The sequence below is a fragment of the Eublepharis macularius genome, chromosome 3 (assembly GCF_028583425.1).
Source record: "Eublepharis macularius isolate TG4126 chromosome 3, MPM_Emac_v1.0, whole genome shotgun sequence".
Lineage (NCBI taxonomy): Eukaryota > Metazoa > Chordata > Lepidosauria > Squamata > Eublepharidae > Eublepharis > Eublepharis macularius.
The window spans coordinates 90664752-90690744 of record NC_072792.1 but is presented as its reverse complement, the minus strand read 5'-3'; the positions used below and the strand labels follow the sequence as shown (position 1 = coordinate 90690744).

Here is a 25993-nt window from a genome sequence, read left to right as displayed (position 1 = left end):
ATCTGTTGATGGACAGCTGCCCAGATGCCATCCCTGATGTTTTGGCCAGGGCTTTGGATGCTGTGACTGTGTCGATGAAGCAGAGTCAGCTGAAGTTGAACCCTGTGAAGACAGGAGTCCTGTATCTGGGTCGGAGGTTGTGGAGCTCAGGAATCTGGCTCCCAGCCTTAGACAGGGTACCTTTGATGCTTGCAACAACGGTGAGGAGCCTGGGTTTGTTTCTAGATGCCTCCTTGTCAATGGAAGCCCAGGTCTTCTCGGCTGCCAAATCTGCATTTTTCTATTTTCAGCAGGTCAGGCAACTTGCTCCCTACCTCTCCACCCATAATCTAGCTACAGTGATCCACACAATGATCACCTCCAGATTAGTCTACTGTAACTCACTCTACACAGGGCTACCCCTGAAACTGACCCGGAAACTGCAACTGATTCAGAATGTGGAGATGTGTGTCCTCACAGGAACCCCATTTAGGACACATATTCAACCTGTACTGAACCAGTTGCACTGTCTCCCAGTTGAATTCTGGGTTAAGTTCAAAGGGTTGGTGTTAACCTTTAAGGCCCTTAATGGCCTGGGACCTGCATATCTTTCCCTGTATGTTCTCTGGAGGGTGTTACGCTCTGCAGATCAACATCTGCTGGTGGTCCCTGGCCCCAAGAATGATCGCTTGGCCTCAACCAGGGCCAGAGGCCTTTTTGGTTCTGGCTCTGGCCTAGTGGAATGCTCTCCCAGTTGAGACTGGGCCCTGTGGGACTTATTACAGTTCTTCCGGGCTTGTAAAACAGAGATGTAGCACCAGACCCATGAGAGTGGTTGAGGAGCTGGTGAACTATCCTACTGGTCCCTTGCCTGTTTTGTTCTGCTCCACTGTCTAATTAGATCTGTTGTGCCTACCCAGAGTGATATGTATTGATTTTATTATGATTTTAACTGTTATTTATTGTGTGTGTGTATATATATACACACTAGCTTGATCTCCGTGCTTTGCTACGGTATTTAGCTACTTTAAATCCAGTTATAATGCTTATGGGTATGTAACATTTTTTGGTTTGGGGGGGGGGTGTGAGTTGGTTTTGTAGTATAATAGCATAGTACCTGAGCTTCACAAAGGTGCACACTGATGCTGAAAACTGATTAAGTGAAATGTAACATTTATTGAAGAGATTTTAAAAGGAAAAGATTGTAGTGCAATAAATAAAGTAAAAAATACATACAACCTGGGAGTTTTTCTACTGAAGGACCTCTTTGTAGACCACATTGGTGGTTTTCCCCTCAGATGCTAGGATCACCAGGCTGCTGTGTGAACTCACTCTGCAGCAGGCCACACAGAACGGCCAATGTGAGAAGCAGTCCTCCCTCAAATCAATTCCTGTCACCTTCAGTGTCTGACCCTGGGGCTTGATGATCATCATAGCAAAGCAGACCTTGAGGAACTGCAGTCTCTTGAACTCAAAGAGGTTCTCTGATGGTATGAGTGGTATGCATGGTATGGACACCAACTCCCCCCGAGCACTACCAGTGAACAATGTGGCCTTGATGACATTCCTGTGGAGGGCTTTCACTCGCAGTCTGGTGCCATTGCAGAGTTTGGGTGGGTTGAGATTCCAGAGCAGCATCACTGGAGCCCCCACTTTGAGGAGAAGCTTGTGGGCTGGGAAGCGAAGAGGGCTGAGCATGCTGAGGAACTCCACAGGTTAGTGGACCGCATCATCCATTTGCACCACTGAGTCCACAGATCTGTACTCCATTTCTGCCCCTTCGAGGGAGTTGTGATTCATTAATGATGGCAGCCTTGTCATTCTTGGGGGTCAGAATGGCACATTTGCACAGCCAGTCCATGGACTTCTCTGTGATAGTGGCAATATCAGGATATATTGTGGCTGTTAGGTCTGCTGGGGTTGTCACTACTGTGCCCAGGCCTGCAGGGATGGTCACCTTTCCCTTGGACTCAGGATACTCTCCATCCTCTATTTTTAGTAGGAGTTCAGAGAATTCCCCAGCAGACACTTGGTGTCTCAAGTGGACCCTCATATTCTTTCTTAATGAAAGTTTCCTGATGAGGGGCCACAGATATGATGCCTTGACACACATGGAAACCTCTTCAGCTCAAGTTCTTCTTGGGACTACTGGCAGAGTCTGCCAGAATTCTCCAGCCAGCAGCACTGTGACTCCCCCCATCACTCTCTCGTTGCCCCTGACATCTTTTAGGGTTACGCTCAGTGCCTCAAAACACCCCTTGTGCACCATGGTGCTCTCATCCCAAACAATGAGCTTACAGTTCTGCAGCACTTGGGCCATGTTGCTTTGTTTTGAGATGCTAAACAGGGATGTTTCTGCATGGATGAGGTTAAAAGGCAACTTGAAGGCAGCGAAGGATCATAGGCCATGCCTGAGTGAGCCTTGACCTTCCATGGAAGTGAGCGCCTCTCTACTCTGCCACTCTGTGCACCTCGGGGTGATCTTGCTGGTACTTGGCCACTGCTGCTCGGTGCACCACATGAGTATGATGTGCTTCTTTGCTGCATCTCTAAGTTGCTTCCTCCTTTTAGCATCAGTTTATCTTGCACGACGTCTGCCAGGAGGCTTCTTGGGAGCAGTAAGAAGTGATGGCTATGAGAGGTGTGAGGTGGAGTTAAACTGAGGGAGGGGTAGTGTGGTGGGCACTTTGGCAGGTTCATGTGAGAGGTTTGCATTGAAATGGCCCCTAGGTCATACACCACCTCCCCATGAACATTTAAAAACTCAGTTGCCATACTGACTTTTATATAAAATCCCTATTCAGGAGTCTTGTACTGTCTTTCTTCAACTGTCTGCAGTTTCTTTGACCTGATTTTTACCTCAGAACACAGAATCTACAGCTGACCCATCAGAGAGACGGGGGTGCAAGCAGGCAGGCCTCACAGTAGGGTTTCCTGGTCCAAGTTGGGAAACTCCTAGAGATTTCGGGGGTTGAGTTTGGATAGAGTGGGGTTTGGGGAGGGGAGGGGCCTCAGAATGGTATAATACCTTTGAGTCCACTCTCCAAAGCAGCCATTTTCTCCAGGGGAACTGATCTCTGTCACATGGAGATCAGTTGTAATTCCAGGAGATCTCCAGCTACCACCTGGAGGCTGGCAACCCTACACCACAGGGAGATTGGCAACCCTAATGAACTTTTAGGGGAAGACTGGGAGGTGCATTTTACCTGAAGACACATTCCATGATTCTCTTAGCAACTGCATACTATTTAAAATGTTGGGCTGGGCCCCAATCAGGCTACATATGCAAATGACCTTGAAAGCTAGCCCAATCAAGGAAGAGTGGCCAAGTTGGCAGTTGGGGGGGGGGAGCAGGCAACCACCTGCCAGCCACACAGGGAAGCTGTATCCCTATGGGAAAACACATTTTATCCCTTTTTACCCCCTTAGGAGGTGAATTTCTTAAAATTCCTTTTTTAGTGAGTCTTTACATCACAAAAGGAATGTTCTCCCCAAATTTCATGTTTCTAGGTCCAGGGGTTTGGGCTGGGCATTGATGCGTCAGTCGATATATATATATATATATATAAAAATAAAAAGTGTGGTTTTATGATGGAATTAGATTCTCTACAAAAATAACTAAATGGAACCTCTATGAACAAAGTCAGCATAACTCTGAATATTAGATATTGGTAAAGGGGGTCAAACAACAAAGAATAACTAATACATGCCTGGCATTATGCATTCTTGGTATGGTAACACATTGCAAAACCTTGCCTACTTCATACTTGAGACTCATTGAAAGGAATACAACAGTGCTTGAAGGATTGCTTCTGCGGCAAAGTACAAACCTGAAGACTCTAGCTCTTCAGGTATAAGAGCCTCTCCAGCTGCTACAGGGGCTGTTTCTGCAGGAGGTGGTTCATCAGGTGCCCACAGTGTTAGGGTAGTGATTTTTATTGCTTTCCACTTTGGAACAACTGGTATCAAAGACTCTTCTTCCTCTTCTTCCTCTCCTTTTTCCTACACATCAGATAAATATCCAGCATAAAATTTTGAATGGAACAAAATGACCAGGGCTACATATGAGAACTACTTTTTGCCTCAGCAGAAGTTCACACAGTCACAGACACCTCATGCTTCCTTGCAGCCCTCTGAAATACCCAGGCCTAGGCCAAAACAACAGTTTTTATACACAGACTAGTTCTGATGTTATGGAATCGTGATACAGAGCAATGAAAAGTATCATGACTTTCATCTTTTCCAGAAGTATTAATCACAAATGCAGTATCTGCAGCCATTTATATAAAAAAGAATCAAGATCTGAACCCACAATGCAATTCACTATAAAAAAAGATTAAGGACCAGCTGGGTAAGTTAAAGAGAATGTGTCAGTTAAAACTAATTTACACTGGACTACAGAATTTTTTTAAAAATTAAAGTCTTCATTTGTCTGCCTTGGCATAGCTTCATTAACACTATTGCATTTTAGTACAGAAAAAAAATCCTTAATGAATGTATTTCTTAATCTAGATGTTGGATTGCTTTTAAAAGGAAGACTATTGTGAAATAAGCCCATGACTCTATAACCATTCCCAAAGAGCAGCTGCACTGACTCATCTTTTAATATAATAAAATTTGTATTTTAATGTCACAATGTTCCAGACACAGCACGCTACTCTTACATTCCATGCCCTAATGCCTGTTTTCTCATGACGCACAATTATTGTTGTACAGTTCTGAATTCGTTCATTAATCCTGGCACATCTCTGTCAAACTTTATCCATTTGGCTGGCACAAAATACTCTCTCTTACTTTGGGAAGTGAATCTCAATGTTGCTAGTTCTCACTCAAGTTTGAATTTCTGAACATTTTAGAATTAGGGTAAGATAAGGTATGCAAATAAAAAGTAAATATTATGTTTAGACAAAAATGTAATTTCAGTATGACAAGAATTCCACTACACGTCAAAATGACTGGCTCATTCACTTGCATACAACTCTTCTGTAAACTAACTGAAAGCAAGTTTTAGGTGGGTAGCTGTGTTGCTCTCCAGTAGAAGAGCAGGATTTGAGGCCAGTGCCACCTTAGAGACCAACAAGATTTTCAGGGTATGAGCTTCAAGTGTCAGTGCTCCCTTCTTCAGAGGATGCTGTTTTACACAAAACAAATCTATTTTCCTTTTTTGGTTGATTGAAAGTACGTCGGTGCAAATGTAAGGAATAAATGGTATCACAAGCTACCCCATCTTACACAGATTTACTTGGAAATAAGTCCAATTGAACTCAGTATGTTTAGATCAAGATGGGTAGACATGTTAGTCTGTCTGTAGCAGTAGAGAAGAGCAAGTGTCCAGTAGCATCTATAAGACTAACAAAAGTTGTGGTAGCTTTCGTGAGCCACAGCTCACTTCTTCAGATACAGCTAGAATGTGATTCCATCTGTCCCTATATTTTGGAGAGTGGAGTGATTACAGAAGCTGAATGATAATAGTCGGTGACTGACAATGGCAGGTGTGATTGAATAGAGAGGGATATGTAGTGGGTGTGAAGAAATTAGCATTGGTAATGAGACAGGAAGCCTATGTCTCAATTCAGTCCAGGTGGATGCATTGTCTTGAGCTTCGTTATCGGCTCATATCCTACTCATATCCTACCATAATTTTTCTTATAGGTGCCACTGGACTCTTGCTCTTTGCAATATGTTTAGCTCACACTAACGGTTACAGCTGTGTTATATAATGGTTATTAGTGTCTGTATCACACAAACTATTGCAATATTAAGCAAATGCTGTTTGCTGTGCTCCTGTGGACCAGAATTTTGCCTCCTTATTCTACATTTGGAAACATTTCTTTGGCACTGACAGGTATATACTAAATTAGTACAGTAGTTCCAGATCCTCAGATTCACCTTCATTCTACTAAATCACCTTGCATCTTGGGACTATATGCTTTTGCATTAATTTTTCTTCTAACAGCTCATTTTTTATAAACAAAAGTGCAGAATTCAGGTGGTAGCTGTGTTGGTCTGCAGTAGAAGAGCAAGCTTCAAATCCAATAGCACCTTAAAGACCAACCAGATTTCCAGGGTATAAATTTTCAAAAGTCAAGGCTCTCTCTGTCAGATAGAAGTAGAAATGGAGATCCCCCTGAACTCTTATATTGGATATAAGAGTTCAGGGATCTCCATTCCAACTTACATTTGGAGAATAGAGCTTTGATTCTGGAAAGCTGATAACCTGGAAATGTTGTTGATCTTTAAGGTGCTACTGGACTCAAACCTTGCAGAAATAGAAACATCAATAAGCTACTGAGGTTCTAGAAAAGAGCAAGAGTCCAGTAGCATCTATAAGACTAACAAAATTGTAGTAGGGTACTGCTACAGACAAACACAGCTACCTATCTTGATCTATTGAGGTTCATCATTCATTGACACAATGCCTTTCTAATTTATGTCACATGCAAGCAAACCATGCAGCACTCCACTTCAAAGCCAGAGAGCACCTCTGTTATTCCAGGATCCCTGAAGATAAAGGCTTCAATGATTGTTTGCTTCTCATAACTCTGAACAGATGGCAGTTCTTTTCTGCCCTTTGTCTTGTTCTTGGTTTGCATCAGCTGAGCAAGTTGTGAAAAGAAATCAACCTGAACTAAAAATTTCGCTTTACAAAAGTAAAAAGTTCCACTGAAATAAGAATGAAAGTTTTTCAAAGTGATGGAACGTGCATACATGAAATACTGTGAGATTTATACCAGAAAATACATTTTGAAAATAGATTTTCTGAAAATGTGTTTCTAAAAATGCGTTTCTGAAAACTATACATAGACTTTATAGTATGCCTTATTATCCTACAGGAGAGAGAAACATTTACAGGAAACCCTGAATTTAACTAGCATGCTGAAAATGCAATTCAACTGTAAATGCAATTCACTGTGCAAAACTATGAAACTTGTTGTTTCTGAAACAAAATTATTCTCAGATGAACTGTATAATTTAAAAGCATAATTTGTCAAAAGGTGAAAAAGCTGTAGAAGGTGACATTCTTTTCCTAGAAAGCAAATCCCAAGCTTAAAAGGACTATATAGGAACTATAACACTAGTAATAAGAAGCGAAGAACTCTTAAATGTCCAGGACTTGATGCATTTGAGTGTACCTTAGGGGTGTGCGATTCGGGTTTCTGATTTGGGTAAAATACCTGAATCAGACCCGATTTGCAAAGATTCGGAGACCCCGAATCTAAGCTTCCCAAAGTGATTTGTATTGCTTCAGGAATCTTCGGGTCAAGGAGTTTAAATGCTCCTTTCCATGCTGCTGCAAAGCGGCACGGAAAGGGGCATTTAAACCCCTGGATCAGCTGCTGGGTGAGGGAAACCCCGTCCAACAGCTGATCCAATCCGGTGGATGCCGCACTTCCGGGCCCTCCCCAACATCCAGCTGGCCCCAGAGACGGTGGCACGGTGGCCCAGGCAGCGGCTCCTGGCCTTCCTGCTGCCCTACTGGCCACTGTGCCGGCAGAGGCCGCACTTCTGGGCCCTTCCCGCCACCCAGCTGACCCCAGAGGCAGCGGTGCAACAGCCTAGGCAGTGGCTCCCGGTCTTCCTATTGCCCTGCCGGCCAGCACAGCAGCGGCATAGGCGGTGAAGGAGCCGGCTCCAGGCCTTCTTGCCTCCCAGCTGGCCGGCACAGCGGCGGAGGCGGTAGCAGTGTGCCCTCCCCCCTGCCCAGCTGGGCTTCCCTGCCATCGGAGAGGTAAGTGGGGTGAGGGATGAACCCTAGAAAATGGTTTCCCAAAGGTACAGCACTAAGATGCATCAGAAAGAGCATCCACAGTATTGGGTGAGATGGGTAAAGGGAGAGAAATTCTTGACTGGGGCCCTCCCCCTGCCTGGTTTGACTGGGTGTGATGCAGCAATGACTCCAGGGCATAGTCTTGCTGGCCCCCCATGGGAAGAGGAGGAGAAAATAACGATGGGCAATAATGAAAATAATGAAATCATTGTATTTAAAAAAATTAAAGTATACCAAAAGCAAAAGCAATAAAAAGTTGTGCATACTATGACTGAAAAACCTGTATGAGACTTAAATATATTTTCTGGATTGAAGCAGGACCTCTAAACACTGTCAGATCCAATATATCTGCGTCACTTTAGAAATGTTATGTGGTGAAACAAATAAAAGACTATGGATCTATGGCAGGAATGAAGATTAACTACCAAAAAACAAAAATGATAACGAAAAATATGACCACACAACAAAAAATAGAATTGACTAGAATGACAGGATTTCAATTAGAAAAAAAAGTAAAACATCTTGCGATACACTTGACATCCAAATGTAGTTCACTAATGAAAGACAATTATGTGAAGCTACTACAAGAAATAAAAGGAGACCTGGAGAGATAGAAAAGATTACAACTTTCATTGTTGGGAAGGATTGCAACTATTAAAATGAATATACTACCACGTATAATATTTTTGTATCAAACCATCCTGATAAGTATTAACAAATCTTATTTTGAAGAATTAAATAGAAGCCTAAGTAAGTTTATCTGGCAAGGGAAAAAAACAAGAATTAAATTGAAAACACTTCAAGGCTTGAAAGAGAATGTGGGCTTTGAGCTACCAGACTGGGAAACTTATTACCAAGCATGCTGTCTAGTTTGGATAAGACTGGATCCTACTGGAAAATCCAAGACTTTTAGCCCTTGAAGGTAATGATCTACAGTTAGGATGGCATGCATTTATGTTGTATGGGAAGACAGCTGGACATAAATATTTCAGAAATCACCTGATAAGGAAATCCCTTGTAACAACATGGGAAAGAATCTTACCGCAAATATATGTGAAGACCCCCTCAATGGGTCTCCCCATTAGAGGCATTTACACAACCAAATGTATGTTCTGCAAATAAGATTATTAGATATAAAGAATTGTTAGATGACAAATGAATATTAAAAATGAAAGAGGAATTGCTAAACCAAGATATTAATTTGGACTGGTGGTCAAGAGTACAGATTGAGGCCATTTCCACACACGTTGAACAATGCACTTTCAATGCACTTTCGCAATCCTTTTGAAGTGGATTTTTTGTTCCACACATGGAAAATCAGTTTCAAATGTTCACTAAAGAGTATTGAACGTGGATTATCCAACGTGTGTGGAAGCAGCCCATGTGTGGAACAAAAAATCCACTTCCAAAGGATTGCTAAAGTGCATTGAAAGTGCATTATTCAACGTGTGTGGAAATGGATGAATCCAGACACAACAAAGATAAAAAAATGGGTTTCTATTTAGAACAAAAAGATTTTGAAAAACTGCTATGTGATTCTGATGAAAAGTTGATTAAGAAAATGTATATCTCCCTAATGCAAATGAAAGAAAATGAAGGGGTGGAGAAATGTAAAACTTTATGGGCGCGGAATTTAGGTAATAATATTGATCCGGCACAGTGGAATAAGATATGGAAAGTAAATATTAAAATAACTAAATCTGCTACATTTAAAGAGAACTTATATAAGATGTTTCATAGATGGTATCTAACACCAGATAGATTGGCTAAAATGTTTAAAAATATGTCAAAATAAGCGCTGGAAATGTAAGAAATGTACAGGGATGTTCTTTCATATGTGGTGGTCCTGTAAAGAGATGCATAGATACTGGATAATGGTACACAAACTAATACAAACTATTTTGCAGATACCAATTCCTCTCAAACCAGAAACTTTTTTATTAAATTGTATGCCGGATATGAGCAAGGAGCAAAGACATTTGACAACTCATATAGTAACGGCGGCTAGAATTTTATTAGTGACTTACTGGAAACAACAAAGAATTCCACAACAAGAAGAGCTAATAGTAAAAGTAATGGAAACTGCGGAAATGGATAAATTAACATTGTTGATGAAAGGGCAAATGGAAGATTTTTCTGCACCATGGGATCCCTTCTACAAATGGATGACAAATAAATATAATGATTAAATGTAATATAATACTAAGGGTAATAGTATATGATACAATAGAATTCACAGTTAATGATGTAGTAGGACAAAATACAGGTGGTAAAGAACCAGATAATGGATATAGGCAAGCATAATCATAACTGTCTCATGTCTCTTCTATCTAAATGTGAAAAACAATAAAAATATATTTTTTAAAAAAAGAAATGTTATGTGAATAACTCATCTTCAGTTGTATCAAGACCTCCCATGGCCCAACCTCAGCTTGGGAGGTAGTCTTCCTCTTCCTCTGAGGAGTCTGCCGCCCAAGTTGAGGCTCGGCCACAGGGCAGGTCCTGACAAATTTTGGAGCATGATTCTGCCAAAGTAACCAAAAAAAAATCTGAACATGTGAAGTTCCTAGAAAAATCAATGAAACTAAAAAGGAACTATATGATTGTTAGTATATAGCTTCCATGGATCATGATCTTGGTTTCTATATATAGTTCATGGAATCACTTTAAAAGATAGTTGTACAACCACATAATGTTGTATCACTCCTAACCAATGTTTTTATATGCAAACTGCATGATGAAAAAGATAAAGTTCAAAGAACTGACTGTAATTCCTTTAGCAAGTTTAGAGCTCTATTATCCTTGGAAACCTTCCTCTTTCCACATGGGGAATAGAGAATGAGGATCTATTTTAAATTACTGCACAGAATAAAAGATGGTGCTATTGTCAAAGAGGCAAATCCTTAGAACAAGAGATTTACAGTGCAACCCTAAGCAAGTCTCCACAGAATCCTACCAAGGTCTATTCAGTGGGTCTTATACCCAGGAAAGTGTCATTAGGATTGTACCATTATTATAATACATGTTGTAGGCATTTTTGAGGGTTGGAAAAGCACACCTGCAAAGTTGTGAAAGTCTTACCACCTATATCAGAAATTTCTTGTACTACCACTGACAGGCAATATGGCAGAGTATGGATTCAAATGTGAGTCTCCCACATTCTGTCCTGAGACTGTAACCACTACCCCACACTGGCTTTCATGAGGTGGCTGCTGTTGAACTGTAACAAGCAGCAGGACTTAGTGAGGAATGCAAATCAGAGAGCAGCAAGAAGCCTGGTAGTTCCTAATGGGTCTGACCCTAATTAGTTCTCCCTCAAAGGCCCAAACAGCCTTGGAAAGGGCCCTGCCTTCTCTTCCTGCTTTGAAGGATAGCAACACTGTTGTGGTTCCTAACAACAGCCACAACAGCCACTGAGAAGGCATTCATTTTTAAAAGCTACAGGTGCTACTTCTTTTATTTGGAGGGGGGTATTTTTGTTAGACTACAGATTTTTCCACAAACCTGGGGTTTTCTCAAGTATGTAGAAAGATCTGTCTTGTCTGTTCACAAGTCTCCAGATTTAAGTATCCACACATGGGGCCATGCTATGATATACTGATGAGGTAAAAGAAAGCTCATACTTAACCGAATGTATTGCTTCAATCATGGTTTAACCAATAGACATTAAATTGTGTCATGGGACTTCAGATTACTTACATCATGAACATATTCACCATGCTGTTCACATCCAATATCAAATACATATTTTCCAGGACCCATTGGCTGTGTAAGAAAACAAACAAAAAATAATAATATTCTAACAACTGCAAATTCTACTGATGCAAAATACCTCAAATCATGTTATATTGCACTGTTAGATACTGTTGTGCTGTTTTGTACTTTATGCACCAGTTACCAAAAATAAAACAAATAATACAAACTAAACTACACAGGAATAAAACTGGTTTCTGAGTGCAAATTGGCGGGGGCAGGGGGAGTATCCACAACTGTTACAGCGGGTTCACTCTGTTATACTCATAATCCAGATTATTTCTCTCAAACTATCCCATTTCTCTCCCATGGTCCCTTTTCTTATGTTTTCACATAACATTCAAGAGTTGATTTGTGGTGATATTTTTCACTTAAAATGCAACTGGTGTTCCTACAGTCCATGTGCTTTCCATATACTTGGTTGGAAGTATACTTGGTTGGAAGTGCATGAGGTATGTGGTTAAGTCTCAGGATTATGATACTCCGCGATTTCTTGGTTGCACTCATTACATGACTTGCCCTTACTTTAAAAATAGGTACTCTGCCTTCAGAAGGAAAAGAGAAGTCAAGCAGCCACTCTCTGAGGGAAATCCACCTTGAGAGCTGAGAAAGGTAGTCTATAAAATAAATAAATAGCTCCAGCTCTCTAATCTTGTTTTATCTCTTTCTCTCTCACTCACACGGTTTTGATTCCAAAGGAGGAGTGGATCAGGAAAAATTGGAAGAGGAGGATATGGAGCAGGCTCTAAGCCTGGCTAAAGGTGAGAGATTTGGATGACCAGTGGCATCTTCCTTTAGCTGCCAGCTGGTGAAATCAATGGACGTAGACTGGAGTAACTCTGCTTAGGATTTCACTGCAAGTCTTGGAATGGCAGAGGAGAATGTGGACTCACTATCTCACAATCAACAAGGCACATCTTTTCAGCCTTGCAAGAACTTCAGGTGTCCCTCCTCCTCCTCCACCACCCTCACTTAGATACATTCTCCTCCCTTGCCCATTCTATCCACACAACTTTGTCTCTTGGTATCAGCCTTCTTCCTTAGATCGGTGATGGGCTGCCCATATTTGCAGTAGCTGTGGGGAGGATACAGTGCAAGATTAAATGGAGATGTATTGAAATATTAATTGCCATGTGGAACCACTATTTCAACTTCCATTTCATATTGGAATAGTGATAGTACAGCAACTGTACTGTACTGTACTGTATTCAGCCTGACTCTCAAGCCAACTCAAATCTCCATGGGAGCTTCATGTGCATGAACAGGACTGCCCCCAGTCCAGCTCTAAGCCCTAGCTCACATGAGTCTCTGTGTGAATACCACTTAAGCACAAAAAATCTTGTACATAAAGAGGACTATCTTTATGGCTTTTAGAAATACAGAATAAACTGGAGAGAGTTTGCTCTACAATCTCAATGAAAAGTAAACATAACAAGGGATGATTGTGCAAGGGATGTCTTCCAAGATCAGTATCATTTCTAACATACTTACATTTTTATTTACAAACTTCCCCTGGTATCTATGGTTCAGATGGATAACTTCAGCAGCTCCCTCCTGCTGCCCATTTACCCAGGTGCCAACATATTTGGAGCCGGTTAGTGCATAGACATATGTACCTTGTCCATGCCTATGGAGAGAAAAACAGCAGTTTTGTTAAAATTCCAAAGGAAGCTTAATATTAAACAGGTGGGGAAATGTACAATCCTGACCTTGATTTGATTAACTGACTTATTTTTCTGACACAATGATAGGGCCAATTGATTTAAATATTGTGTATTCTATTTCTTGAAAAAAGTACATGTACAACTAGTTGCTATAACAATTACATTATGTTTGCTTGACCCTAACTGGAAACTAAGACTTGCCTCAGAACTGAACTCAGCAGCAAAACTTTTCATAAGAAATGGCTGGTACTTACTAAGCAAGAGAGACCGAAATTTAATTAAATTTAAATTTAATGAGATTGAAATTAAATGTTCACTCTACTTAGTTTACAGAGCCCAAATATTCATTATTGGAGAAATAAACACACTGCATAGCATAAGTAGACAGCAGTGCCCTCCTAAACAGTTATAGCATTCCAAGATTACTGAAGTCAAGGGGCTTAAGAATATAACTGCTTAGGCTGGTGCTAAAGGAAAGGCATAAAAATGGAGTAAATAAGGGATTCAGTAGGTGACCCTGGTGATACACAGAGTGCCTTCTAGATTCTAGTATCTATGAGTTGCTAATTTCTAGGGCAATTGCGTCATTTATAATGCTGAACCTCAGAAGTCAGATATTTCTCCCCCACTGTCCACATCCCACTGTTACTTAGCATTTTTTCATAAAAAAGCAGGCATTTACTTAATCTGTGTATTAGATAGTGCAAGAAAGATATAACTCTGTCTTGGGTTGTACTGCTGGTTCCTATGCTCTATAATGATTTAACAGGTTTGATTACATTTATTTATGTCATTTATAGTCTACCTTTCTCACTGAGACTCAAGGTGGATTACATAGTGTGAGATTAGTACAGTCATTTTCAAGAACATTTCCATAAACAATGTCATAGGGTAAATAAACACAATTTTATAAAGACATAACATTAGTAAGAATTCAATACAGAATTGAAGAAATGCTGAAACAGAACATAAGCAATTCTAGGGCTGACATTAGACCACATGAAGCACAAGTAGCTCATAGGAATACATATTTAAGACAACAGGTAGTACATAAGGCAACAGTGCGGTGAAGTCTATGGTCCTGATCCTTAGTCAGTTGCTGGATGATCAAGAAAGTCATAGGAGAGGAAAATTCCTTTCTGACTTAAAACGGCGATCAGCATTTCCCTAGGCATATAAGAAAGAGTCACTGGCTCATAAACATGCCACAAAGGGAGTCTAGAAGCCTAGGAGAGGGGCATGAAACAGTGCAGTAACATAGTTGTATGGCCTTGTGTAGATCAGAAGAGCCTCATGTAAGTATATACAATGTACAAAGGGCCTAGTGCAGAGAGTGTCTGAGAATGGCAAGAATGTCTAACTTCACAGAAGTTAAAGAGAGAATTCAAGGGTGGATGTATTGGTGGACCAAAAGATATCCATATGTATGAGAAACTTGTCATCACTAATTTTACATAGCCTTTGTTAAGACAAGAGATAACAAGAATAAACTATTTTTATATATTTTAAGATGTTACAAATATAGATAACCTTGTCTAGCGTTGGATGTTATCAGATACTAAGTTAGCCAAGAATACGCACCCCTTTGAAGTGGGATAAACACCTATTGTTAGTAGATGGTTCTGAAACCCTATAAATATAATAAGCTGACCTGACTGAAAGCTTCTTCCTAGAAGGAACTCCTTGCTGGTAACCGTCTTATCTTTGGGTAAGATACTTTTTTGGACTTATGTAACAGCTCTCCTTGAATGGTCTATGCAGTTGTTAAAATGGATGCTATGATTTTCTATTGATTGAGGGAATATTAAGAATGCTGAATAATTATGTTTCATTAATAAAGGCTTAGAATGGAAGTAGAGATTCTGTGATAGAATCACTTGTGCACTACACCTGGTAACAAATTTAAAATTTTATTTGTGGTGTACCTCTTGCCAGGAGTTAAATTATTTGATATTGAAAAGCTAACTAGACACTTTCTCGTCAGATCTCAGTATCTAAGCAGGGTCAGTACTTGGATGGATGACCACCAAGGAAGATACTGCAGAGGAAGGCAATGGCAAACCACCTCAGCTTCTCGCTTGCCTTGAAAGCCCCTTTCCGGGGTTGCCCTAAGTTGGTTGCAACTTGACAGCAAGTATGCATGCAACTAGACACTTAGGGCTTCTTAAGTACATGCCATCTGACCAGGCCCGACTAGTCCAGAACACCAGCTTTTAAAAAAGAGAAACTATAATTTAATTTTATAAAAAACTGATTTCATTTTTTAAACATTAATACATTAAAATTTTGTGGTATGTATTACACTGTCTTCATTCCATTGTTTGTATGTATTATACCAATTTTACTGCATTGTCTTCTTGCTGAGTAATCCATCTGAGCTTTGGTGAGAAAGGTGAACTATAAATGAAGTCAATTACTTAATTAATTAAAACTCCAATTTAATTTTAATTCTTTTTAATTTATTTTAATCACCCTCTGCTGTCATGTTCTTGCTAACCATCCAGTAAACCAAAACAAGTTATTCTGTTGACAACATAAGCTTTTTTATTAATCCAAAGTATTTTTGGCAAAGAAACGCTTCAACTCTTCATCAAAAATATCAAATATTTTTTGTTTTAAGTTAGGTTTCTCTCTCCAAGAATTCTAAATCCTGAGTTGACTCTATATGAGAAGTATTGGACAAACAACCAAAGGCTGAAAATATTTTTTCCTGGATTCTGAGTATCAAGGTATGGATGCAAGACAGTGATAGCCTTATACAATTTAATTTTCACAATAATAAAGTCACTTGTCTTGTGTAGGTGATGAAATCAACAACACAAAACTACCCATAGTTAAGGTAGGCATCTCTACATATTCAGATCTTCAAGCACATAGAAAAATATGATTTTTGACCAAAAAATTCTTCAAAAAACAGCTGAATAAGGGTTGAAAACATCCCAGAAGGGACATATTGAGAGCTGTTGAGTGTCAGTTAACGGGAAGGGATGTGTGTGGGGGGCGGGGGGAGAGAAGAAATCAGACTGCTCAAGTCCCTGAGAGTTTAGAGAATACTGGAGAGGAAGATGGAGTTCCACCCACCAAATTACTCCTCTCCTCACACACATACCATGATTCCACAGATGTAAATTATAAATATAAATTAAAACATCTGTCTAGTCTGAATGTGAGTTGTTGGGATGAACAGCAGGGGGCAGCTGTTGTCTCCCTTTATTGTCACGATTAATAATTTATCTGGAGACTCAAAACAGAATTTAACTGTAATATTTAACCTTCTTGATTGCTATGACAATTTTTATGTTCTATGGATTTAAAGTATATAAGTAACAAAAGAACAAAAATCTCAGTAAAACAAACCTGTTATGATTAAACCACTCTCCAGTGTATGTATCTCCATTTACATAAGAGTAAACACCATTGCCATGCCTCTGGTCCTCCACCCATTCTCCTGCAACGAACACCCATAGAAACATACACGTTAACATTTATGTTTTTTATCCCAAAAAATCATGACCAAGAGATCTAGAACAAATTGTACTGAAACAAAATCATCCTGTACTAAAACTGGAGTAGAGTTTGAATCCAGCAGCACCTTAAAGACCAACAAAATATTTAGAGTGTAACCTTTCAACATATGTCTGTAGAAGGGAGCTCTAACTCTCAAAAGCTTACACTCTGAAAATCATGTTGGTCTCTAAGGTGCCACTGGATTCAAATCCTGCTGTTCTACTGCAGATCAACACTGCTACCCACTTAAAACTAAAGCTGAAATAATCAGTCGGCAAAACACAAATCAAACAACTGGTATTCATTCTATTGTTTCTAACCACTTCATTCATTTATTAATTTACCGTTTGTCTGTCTGGTACTGCTCATTCAGTTATTGCCTTAAACAGAAATTAAAATGGAGAAACCTTATTTAATATTGTTTCTCTGGTATTTAATTATTGTCACTATATATTTTGCCACAGAAAAGGTAATGGAATCATTTGTATCCAATAATAACCACATCACCTGGGCTCTCATTAAAAATACACTTTACCTTCATATTTGGATCCATCAGGATAAATAAAGGTTCCATGGCCATGCTTTTTATTCTCAAAGTATTCTCCAATGTAGCGGGCACCATTTTTAAATCTATACAGCCCCTGAAACATACATTGCAGAGAGTTCTTATTCATTGTCATGTTTGTTTTACTACAGTGCCTACATTGGCCAAGTGACTGATTGATTATCTCTCACCTCTCCATTTCTTTTACCATTTGCATATAATCCTTCATAGGTATCACCATTAGGCAACCTGGCCTTCCCATGTCCATGTCGTTCACCAGCTTCATTGCGTTCACCTTCATATTCCTATTTAAAGGGGATCAGATAGTCACACCCTCAGCTAAAACATGCTGATATTTCATGAAAATTCTTAGGGAACAAATAATTCATCAGCTTAATTATAAAACCAGCTGAATACTGAAAATCAATCATTATCCATTCCAAATATCAATGGACTTAGAAGAGTGTAACTCTGCTCTGATTGCAATGCAAATGTCCTTGATAATAACACAATACAATTGACACAATACAATTTTCATTTTGAATGTGAGAGGCATAATTTTAATGTAGGATCCTAGGTCACAGCAGTGTTGAATAAGATTATATTAAGGTATATTCTGCAGTTATTTGACTTAATTAAGCCTTTCTATGTTGTTTTTTTATACACAGGATCTTAAGCCAAAACTTTCATAGTAAAGAGTGCCTTATCAAGACATCTGGGATTCTGTGCAAAATTCAGTCCCCCCCCCCCCCATTATTCTATTTAAAACAATCATGAAATGTTTTTTGCATACAGTTACTTTGCATTCACACATTTACATAATTTGGATTTTGTGACTTTTGCAGGGATGGGGAAGTCAACACTAGGAAAAAGGACGACTTCTAAAAAAGAGGGATGAGACATTACAGTTTAGCCTTATTGAGGATAAGATTCTGAATTAAATGCCAATTATTAATAATCACTATTAGCATATTTCACTTTAATATATTCTTTATGACAGCTGATGTTTATCTTTGTTCCAAAAAGTTTCTGCAATCGCGAAAATTTGTGAATCTCTCAGGGAAAAAAACCTTTCTGCATGATTTCGCCCTTTTGCCCTCTAACCAGCCCCCCCCCCCCGTATCTCCCTCCCCTCTAAGGCCCTGGCCTCTCGCTGCCCTGGCTCCCCTTTTCTACCCATCCCCACTGACCCCCAAATCATTCTCTGCCTCTTCTTCGATCTCTTCCGAGCCAAGATCCGACATGCCTCGCACCGCGCTCTGTGGGGGCTGTCCCTATGGAAACAGCGTCCTCGCCGGACTCCGCCCCGTCACAACCGTTTCAGAGGCTGCGCGCGAGAAACGCCGTCGCGATGGCAACCGTGATTAGCGGGCTTCTCAGCTAATGTGATGGTTGCCGCTGCCCTCAACGCTTGATGTGTTGCGCCGGGCGCTTTGGGAAGGCTTTGCGCCTGGAGGGGACGCCCTTACGCGGCTACTCTCTGCTTTTAATGGCCAAAACAGAGGCCAAAAGGTGGTGTAGCTTTTCCCCAGCACGAAAGCGAGACGACAGGGGAAAGCTGTTGGGTGTCTTTCCGCCTGCGGCTATTCTGGGCTGCGGGAGACCCTTCGGGAGGCAAAACGTTCACTACAAGAGTTAAGAGTTTGCCTTGTCACTGCAGCGTGGAGGAAGGCGGCGTTTACGGCCTCCAAGTGTAACCGTAGAACCGCGGTGCTTCATTCACGCTTCCTGTAGGTCTTCTATCGCTTTGTTTAAAGAAGCTGTTAAGGGTTTTTTTCAGAAGAGAAGCCCATGTTCTCATTTCTTCGCCTAGAAAGAACCTGAAAATAAAGTTGGTCTTGGCTGTTACATCTCCCTGATGTATTCTTCTTTCTTATTTTCATATTTTCTGTGTAATCTACAGAAGGACGTTGAAAGAGAAAGGAATGATTGGGGTGGTGTGTTCAGAGCAGGCTCCAGTAAAGAAATCTTGAAGGCCTTCGCAATCCTCACAGCATTTTCCCTGCCATCCTTGAGTTTATTCTTTCTATTGCCTTCAAAGATAACAAGTGGTGCAAGAGTAATGTTACTTATTACTTTTGGTTTATATGACCTGCCATATTTTAAAGCTGAGATATATAGAGCAGAGAGGCTCCTCCACTATAAGTACAGAAACAACAAGGCAGAACACTGCAATTGGAGGTCCAAGAATCATACAACAAAGTGAAATGTAATGAAAGTCAGTAAATATGCAACTGAGTCCAAACAGTGAAGATACTACTTCGTGGAATTATCTTCACTGTTTGGACTCTTCAGTTTTCAGGAGCAGCATGCCTGCTCCTTTACGTTTCATTGTTTCAGTTTTCTAGCCTACTAGCTTGAGCTTATTGCATGACTACTGTGTTTAATATTGCAATTGCACATTTACTGACATTCATTACGTTTCACTTTGTTGTATGATTCTTGGACCTCCAATTGCAGTGTTCTGCCTTGTTGTTTCTATATTTTAAAGTTGACCTATCATTCATCCATATTAATTGTAAAACTTTGAAATTCTATTGATTTTTGCTAGTCTGTGCAAATTCTTTTATTACTGTAAACAATGTTGTTTATTTTATCTAGTCTATGAGAAGGTATAAGTGTAAGCCTAAACCATTTAGGGGCATGCACTAATGTTAAATGAGTGCATCAAGTTTATTGTGAGGACATGTCACAATAAACTTTTCCTTCTTTGATTACCAAGTGTTGTTTGCCTTGATAAATCTAAGACTGGTGTTTGGAGGGGGTCTCTAAAACTGGAGATGAGGGAGAAAATCTCACAGAAGTAATAGGAGGATTTTGCAGGCTTTTCTTCTCCACTTTTCCAACGTTTTTTTAATTGAGCCATCGCTTTCTGTTCTAATTGTGGGACAAGAGTCATGGTAGTCCTTATGTACACATTTTAATAAATAAGGATACGATTACATATTAACTTTTATTATAGCACTTTAAAATAATCATGCCGACAGTTCTTTTGCTCACTGCTTCCTCATTGGCTGTTGCAACTGAACTGTGGAGTAATAGGAAATCTTCCTATTTCAAAGTAATTAGTAAGCTCCCATTTTGCATCCAAAAAAGTCTTAAACAAAACCCAGTGTAGAGTATACTTGTGACCTAAGGCCACATTACTCCTTATCATTACCAACAGTATGGAGGAAATCAAAGAAGCACTTTCAAACCCTGTGACCTGCTAGGCTGCGCCTAACAAGTTGCACCAGATTTGGCCCAGCGCTCCACTTCAGGAAATTACAAGGAAAAAAAAAAGAGGTCTACACCTTTGGCTTCACGTTTTTTTTTACTTTCCCTAAAATTCCTATCTCCCAAAACACACACATCTTAATCTATTTTTTCCCTCTACAACACTGTAACATAAGAACACTTCCATCACTCCCCATGTCATGCTTCTGGGGAAGTAGAATGTGTGTCATGATGCCGCAGCCTTTGGTGATGATTCAGCAGAGAACATCAGCTTTTTTTAGAAGTACATCATGTAGTCTCCTCCCTGAAATACTATCAGGCTTTATATAGGTTTGCTAGAGATGTTCATGAGACAGTTACATAATATTAGATTTATACACCTTTCAGGACAATTTAATGCTCACTCAGCGGTTTACAAAGTCTGTTATTCTCTCCACGACAACAATCATGTGAGGTGGGAGGGGCTGAGAGAGCTCCAAGAAGCTGTGACTGACCCAAGGTCACCCAGCTGGCTTCAAACGGAGGAGTGGGGAATCAAACCTGGTTCTCCGTATGAGTCCTGTACTCTTAATCACTTCACCAAAATGTTAGTTCAGTGTACATAATCATTTATTTTGAGAAACAGGTTATAACTCTTTTCTTTGGGGATATATCAGCATAAATATTTCTTATATATGCACATTAAAAAACCCCACAAATGGCCTTCAGATGTTTTTTTTTTCTATCAATTTGGATCTCAAAACCAAAAATATAAAATTCATGTGTTGGTCAATTTCAAATAGAAGCCACTTTTATGCTTAAAAATATGTTTTCCGGTTACACCGGCATGCAAGAATAAAGCAAACAATGTTTATGTAACCATCTAAAAGTGACATTGAAAAGACTTACATAATCCATATAAAGGATTTTATTCCCCATTTAGTGGCTCTGTATAGGTGCTCAGCTACGTAAAAGGAAGGAAGCTTTGCAAAAGACTATCCATTCCCACCCCCTGAAACACAGACTGGTTATAGGGTGAGTGGAAACCTACCTTGAACTTTTGCTTCCCCGCCTAACTTATTTGTCAGCATATCTGAGCTGAATTGAAGAGGAAATAACGTAAACCAAAAGATAGCTTCTTTTTCCTTTTCCCAATAAAGATGAACAATTCAACTAAAACCATACTGTGATTCTCTCTGAACAAGAGGTAGCCTTGTTTCCCTTAACGTTGCCATCTTGTGCACAGTTATTTATAAGTAAGCTTCACTGAATTAATTTGCATAGAATTATGCTGCTTAAGTCTTTGGCCTCGCTGATGTGGGTGTACGAGGGACTGCCTTACAGTGGCTTGTCTCTTTTCTCCATGGTCGGGGACAGAGGGTGGCGCTTGGGGAGAAATTGTCATCCTGCCACCCTTTGGTGTGCTCCCACAGGGAGCAATACTCTCCCCATTGTTGTTTAACATCTATATGCGCCCCCTTGCCCAGTTGGTGTGAAGTTTCGGACTTGGGTGTCATCAATATGCAGATGACACCTAGTTGTATCTGATGATGGATGGCCGGCCCGACTCAGCCCCAGATGTCCTGGAACAAGCTTTTGCAGCTGTGACTGGTTGGTTGAAGCAGAGTCAGCTGAAACTGAACCCAATGAAGACGGAGGTCCTGTACTTGAGCCACGGGGGATTAGATTCGGGACTCCGGCTCCCGGCCCTCGATGGGGCACCGTTAGTGCCAGTTCCGAGGGTTAAGAGCCTGGGTGTGATCTTGGATGCCTCCCTGAAAATGGAGGCACAGGTCACAGCGGTTGTCGGGTCCTCTTTTTTCCATCTACGGCAGACCAGGCAACTTGTCCCTTACCTGTCAGCCCGTGACTTAACTACAGTGATCCAAGCAACGGTCATCTCTAGGCTAGATTACTGTAACTCGCTCTACGCGGGGCTGCCTTTGAGCCTGACCTGGAGATTACAGCTGGTACAAAATGCAGCGGCACGTGTTATTACGAGAGTGCCAAATAAGGCACATATAACACCATTCTTACGCAAGCTGCATTGGTTGCCATTGGAGTACCGGATCAGATTCAAGGTTCTGGTATTGACCTATAAGGCCCTGTGCGGACTGGGACCAGCGTATCTACGGGACTGTCTCCCCCCATATATTCTCCGGAGGACACTCCGATCAGGGGAAAAATAGCCGTTGGTGGTCCCTGACCCTAAGAAGGCCCGCCTAGCCTCAACTACAGCTAGGGCGTTTTCAGTCCTGGCTCCCACCTGTTATTATCAATGCTCTGTCTGCTGAAATCAGGGCCCGGCAGGACCTACTATCCTTTTGCTGGGCCTGGAAGACAGAGTTGTTCCGCCAGGCATATGGCTGAGGCTGGGCCTCCGCTGGCCTGAAAAAAGGGGTGTATAAAATCTTAACCCTCCCTGTGAAGACTGTCTACCATCCTGTTTTAAATATGTATTAATACACTGTTGTTTTAATGTAGATGAATTTTTTATTGTATTTTAATATGTTGTTATCCGCCCTGAGCCCACTCACGGGGAGGGCGGAATAGAAATTTGAAATAAATAAATAAAATAAAATAAAAATGTTCATTCAAAAGTCAGTCTCACTACATTTAGTGCCATTTACTCCCAAGTAAGGACTACAGGCATTTTATTTAAAAAACAGATCCAAAGGTAAGCTCAGATTGCTTTGTTTACTCATAAATGTTTGTGTTCAAATATTTCTTCTGTCTTCTGCCAGGTATTTGGTGGCAACGTACCTAAAAGTAACAAGAAGAATAAGCTACGTTTAACTCATGAGGTGAAAGGGAATATAACAGCACCCTAGGCTTCACTATTTGTGTTTTCTATGTATTCTGCTGGATGAAACAAAGGAGGCAGGCCAGCCATCAGGCAATCTCAGAGGAGTGTTAGGGTAAACTGTGGATAGCCAGTGATGAAAAAAAACAACAGGTATTCTGTGTAGTTTGTAAAATACTATCATTTTCTTTATCACTACGGATATCTCACACTCTCAGGCTTTCACTGATATTGTCTCAGTTGATAGGGAAGAGCTCTGTAGTTAGGCGGCATTTTTTTAAAAAATCGGCGTGGACAAAAGGTCTGTGCTTTCAAGAGACACGACTGAAAAGCCATCTAACTGGTGCCATGCCTTTCCTCTCTCTGAGAAAAAGCTGTACTTGCTGGCTTTCTACCTGCGGCGCAACTTGCTGTCCACCCTGCAGAGTCTGAACTGGAAGATGGAAGATGGCAAGACTCGTCTTAATGAAAGAGCGGGCTGTGGCTACGCTACTCCTCCTCCTCTCTGACGGAAGTTCTGAGGTTTGACGCCTTTAGCCCTGCTTGGGGCGGTTTCTCTGGGCGCGGCTGCTGTCAGAGCCCGAGGGTGGAGGCCCTGGACGAGCCGAGCCGGTTCTCGCGTCAGGGTTCTACTAGTGCGCCCGGGCTCGGCTTGAATGGAATAACACCAAGCCGCGCCAGAGAGCCAAGTCGCTGCACCAGGAAGTAAGCGAGGCGGCATCCAGGAAACGGGGCGGGGGTGGCCGGCAGCCGCCTTCTCGCTGACAAGCCGCAGGGGGCCGCGGTCGTCCCGGCAGGTAGGAGTCAGTCCCGCTGGGAAGCTTGGGCTCCAGAGGGGAGCGCCGCGCGGGGAGGCAGTGGGTGTTTCTCGGGGGCGGGAAGGCGCCGGGCGATGCACCTGCTGCGGAGGCTGCCTGAGCCCGGGAGAGTCCACTGGATGGGAGCGGCAATTTTAGCGGGAGTGGGAGCCTTGGTTGGCGGTCGCGCGCGCGCGCTCTTTGCAGCGTGGATGCTTGAGATCTAGACAGGAAAGACCCCAGTCAGGTTGCGTTCCCACGCTGCTGCGGAGCGACTTTCAAGAGGAGCCGCGGGCTTATTGTCCCCGAGAAAGCATTCGCAGCTCGTCTAGCGCCTGTGAACATTAAGGGCGAATGGTGGTTTTGCAGTCACGAGGTGCGCTGTCTGGAGGATACCCTTGCATAGCAGCAAATTTCCCATATGTGCTTAAATCATTTATGCCTCACCTTTCCCACCATCTAACGGTGGCCCGAGGCAGCTTACAATTGAACCCACAAACATATTAAAACAGAATATTGTTTCAATATAACGCGTTAGATTTTCCTCGGGTCCAATGGTGAAAGTTATAGGGGGGACACACACCAAAAAAAGATACTTCAGGCATGATCCTAGTTTGCAACCTGTATAGGTTGCTTTTACTCATTTCGGTGGGTGCAGAGCAGAGCTGGTATCAACCTTCTGGGAAGAAGCAGAAAATGGAAACTCTGCAAATAAAAATGTAAAAACCAAGAGTTGATCAAGCTTCAGAGAGATGCTTGATCAGCTGCTGTTTTATATGATTTCATCTGAATGACTTCAATTTTTTTCTTTCCAGAAGGCTGAAGGTATAATGCTAGCTTGACCGGGCACCCACTGAAATAAGGCAGAGCATCCTACACAACATGAAAACAAAGATCATGGCCAAACCATACCATTTTATTTTTTTAATATCCAACCCAGTCAATAGTTCTGTAGAACTTGAAATCTTGCACACTATGTTGTGTTACTTAGTTTTAATAAACTCTAAGGGCTTTCCCCCCTGTGAAGTAGATTAACTGGCCTAAACTCCTGCAATGAGTGGAAGATTTGAATCCAGGTGTCTTGGCCTAATACAGTCACCATACTACCTTCCGCTGCCTGAGATGGTCTCTTTTCAGGAACCGTAGCGTCCTGAGTTATGTTTTTACTGTATTGGCTAATGCAGAGTTACAAGGGAGTGATGGGATCAGCCTTGCATTGGTGTTTAGTCCTTCTGAGGCGTATTATAGATGGATGTTTCTATTGCAGGCAAATTTCAGATTTCATCTGGAGCAAGAGATGTTAGAAAGCCATCCTAGAGACTTATACAATTATTCTTATTGTCAGAAGGGGGGAGAGATTTTCCTCTCTGTCCCATAATACTAGAACAGGGTCATACCCAATGAAATTTTGGGGAAATGGGTTTAGAAAAGAAATATTTCTCAACAATATAGGGAGTTTGACAGATTCATGTTAGAGAGGTCCACCAGTGGCTACTAGCCATAGTAACTGAAATGAGCTTCTGTCTACAGAAAAATTAAACCTCTGGATACCAGCACTGGGACAACCTCGACCTTTATGCTCAGTTTGCACTCCAGGACAACTGGGCCGAATCCACACTTCCCTACCTTCCGCTTTTTATATGCAATAATTGCACTGGATTCTATCCCGCAATGTCCCAGTCTGTGTTCACATCCCGTCTTTTACTGTGCCAGCACTGTGCTATACTCCGTTCACATCCCTGGGAGAATCGTGCGATACGGGGTGGGTTTAGACCTACTGTTGCTGATGACGATATCATGTAGCCTTTTAAAAAAAAAATTAATGCTAGATTTTCACGATATCAATTTTCTGCTCAATTGCACCCCCATTGATGCCTGTGATTGGTTAATGTTACCACTCAACTATAATTACAGGATAGCAATTTTTCACTATGCCGATAATTTTAATTTTTTTTAAAAAAACCAGAAAAAGTCAACCTTTGC

At 41.2% G+C, this 25993-nt stretch overlaps 2 protein-coding genes across 4 annotated transcripts in view; one reads left to right on the top strand and one right to left on the bottom strand.

Moving 5' to 3' along the window:
* The window catches only part of RSPH1 (radial spoke head component 1), a 40345-nt gene extending 21871 nt beyond the window's left edge, over positions 1-18474 (bottom strand). For both annotated transcript variants that reach the window (XM_054973397.1, XM_054973396.1), the window contains exons 1-7: positions 18406-18474; positions 17407-17520; positions 17207-17312; positions 16522-16612; positions 12992-13127; positions 11447-11512; positions 3810-3981 (exon numbers count right to left, since the gene is read on the bottom strand). In XM_054973397.1, coding sequence (XP_054829372.1) covers positions 3810-3981; positions 11447-11512; positions 12992-13127; positions 16522-16612; positions 17207-17312; positions 17407-17520; positions 18406-18459 — 739 coding nt within the window. In that variant the 5' untranslated portion in view covers positions 18460-18474. The remainder of the gene's footprint in view (positions 1-3809; positions 3982-11446; positions 11513-12991; positions 13128-16521; positions 16613-17206; positions 17313-17406; positions 17521-18405) is intronic.
* A 5389-nt stretch (positions 18475-23863) lies between these two features.
* SLC37A1 (solute carrier family 37 member 1) overlaps positions 23864-25993 on the top strand; it is a 45337-nt gene continuing 43207 nt past the window's right edge. For both annotated transcript variants that reach the window (XM_054973394.1, XM_054973395.1), the window contains exon 1: positions 23864-24010. The gene's annotated coding sequence lies outside the window, so the exon portion shown is untranslated. The remainder of the gene's footprint in view (positions 24011-25993) is intronic.